The sequence below is a fragment of the Orycteropus afer genome, unplaced genomic scaffold (genome assembly GCF_000298275.1).
Source record: "Orycteropus afer afer isolate SDZICR_OR568_19922 unplaced genomic scaffold, OryAfe1.0 scaffold00376, whole genome shotgun sequence".
Lineage (NCBI taxonomy): Eukaryota > Metazoa > Chordata > Mammalia > Tubulidentata > Orycteropodidae > Orycteropus > Orycteropus afer.
The window spans coordinates 122,690-124,747 of NW_006921963.1; the positions used below are offsets into that span (position 1 = coordinate 122,690).

At 50.3% G+C, this 2,058-nt stretch overlaps 1 protein-coding gene across 1 annotated transcript in view; it reads left to right on the forward strand.

Annotated features, from left to right (window-relative positions):
* Positions 1-2,058, forward strand: part of GGA2 (golgi associated, gamma adaptin ear containing, ARF binding protein 2) — a 49,191-nt gene that overhangs the window by 25,566 nt on the left and 21,567 nt on the right. The window contains exons 4-5 of the mRNA XM_042782576.1: positions 403-501; positions 1,158-1,281. Coding sequence (XP_042638510.1) covers positions 403-501; positions 1,158-1,281 — 223 coding nt within the window. The remainder of the gene's footprint in view (positions 1-402; positions 502-1,157; positions 1,282-2,058) is intronic.

The window sequence follows — 2,058 nt, forward strand, 5'->3', positions numbered from 1 at the left end:
AAACCGAGTGGACCCACGGAAGCATGCTGGCCTAGGTTGCCCCATGAGGGTCAGTGGGTAACCTCTGGCCTAGCAATCCTTGGGCACCACGTGTTGGACAGCTGCCTCTGGAGAGGGCGTGATTCTCTGACCAGGTCGCCTCCCCAAGGGCTTTCCCTGAAAGGTGGGGTCACCTCAGGGCATACACAGCTCCCAATCGTGTACCTCTCAGTTAGAGCAAGACCGAGCAGGTGGCTTTTTTTCTTCTGAAAAATGTCACCCTTTCCCCAAAGCATCAGTGTCAACATATTCTGGAGGAAACGTTAGGTATGGTTCTAGTAAAGTCAGCAGAAAGTGCTTATCAGATCCTAGGGGCCTGGAGCCACCGCGTCCCCCTTCTCATGGGGTCCTGGGTCTGCACAGGTGCTGGAGACCTGTGTGAACCACTGTGGAGAGAAGTTCCACAACGAGGTGGCCAAGTTCCGCTTCCTGAATGAGTTGATCAAAGTGCTATCCCCAAAGGTGAGTATCCCCCAGACCTAGCCTTGCCCAGACGCCTGTTACCTTTCTCAGGCCGGAGGCGGGGCTTCACAGGGGCAGAACCTGCCAGCTTCTTCCAGCCGTGCGAGAGGTCTGAGGAGGTCCCGTGTGCAAAAGCTTTCTTCTCCAGGGTCTAGGATGACGCTCACCCTCGTCAGCAGCTCTTTGACTGCTGGCATTTTCTAATTCTCCCCTGTGGATGGGTGTCCCAGAGGAAGTCTAGCTTCGAGCCAGATTTTCCGGTGGAGATCCCGAGAGGTGTTTGGTGTAACTGCCCTTCATATCACTTCTTGCCTCGCTCTCTGGACCTTCCCTCCTAGCACTTGTCTTACAGAGTTCACTGTTCTGAGGTAACTGACATTGTCTGAGAAGTCAGAAAATGAATGTCCCCAGTGGCACAGACAAGGCACTGGTCTAGGTCTAGGCGCCTGTATGATGGGCCTTTCATTTTAGCAGTGGTGGAACGGCTAAACTCCTGGAAACCTAGAAAGAGCCCGGGGGCGGGGCTGGGCCTCAGCCTTCAGCCAGCTGTCGGCAGCTCACTCGGGGCCTCAGCAGCCATTTCTTGGTGGAAGTGCTGCCTAAATCGTCCCCAAGTCCCTCCCAGCTCTATTGCTCTCTTTCCTTTTTCGTTTCAGTACTTAGGATCCTGGACTACAGAAAAAGTGAAAGGAAGAATCATTGAAATACTCTTCAGTTGGACAGTCTGGTTCCCTGAAGACATCAAGATCCGGGATGCTTATCAGATGCTGAAGAAACAAGGTCTGACAACTTCACTAGTTACGTTGCATGTTCCCTTGACAATATATTTGTGTGTGTGTGATTTGGATAAAAGTTTACAGAGCAAATTCACTTTCCATACAGCAGTTCACATACACTTTGTCTCATGACATTGACTGCAATTCCCCACAGTGTAACAGCTCTCTTCCTACTTCCTCCCTGTAGTTACCTCTTCCCTGTGTCCTTCTTTTTTGTGCATTCCTGCCCCCCTGAGCTATCTCCCTGGGCAAACACTGCCCTTTTGTACTCTCATGATTGATTATTCTCTTGATTGCTCCAAGGAGTATATCTACTTGATGTAAATGTTTACCCTGTATGCCTGTCTGTTGTTTGGCTGGAAACCACAGGGGTGCGTTCAATTCCAGACCTGAGGGGTAACTAGGGGCCATAGGCCTGGGGGTCTCACCAGGCTCTATCAGGCCAGTAAACCTGGTCCTTTTTATGATTGTGAGTTTTGTTCCACGTTGTTCTCCCACTCTATCCAGGATCTCCTGCACTGATCCGTTTCTGAGTGGTTGACAGTGGTAGCTGGGCACCACCTAGTTCTTCCGGTCTCATAGTCGAGTTCTGTATTCTCTTGCCTATAAGCAGTTTTTTAAGAGTTTTAGCTGTGTTACTCTTCCTGATGTCAGCTTGTGTTCCTCCTTGGAACGCAATACTTCCCTAGATTTTAAGCTAACTGGTTGCCTGTCATCTCAGCTCACTAATGGATTGAAGGACACTTGTCAGTGTGCAGATTGTCTGGTGTTTGTGTGTTGT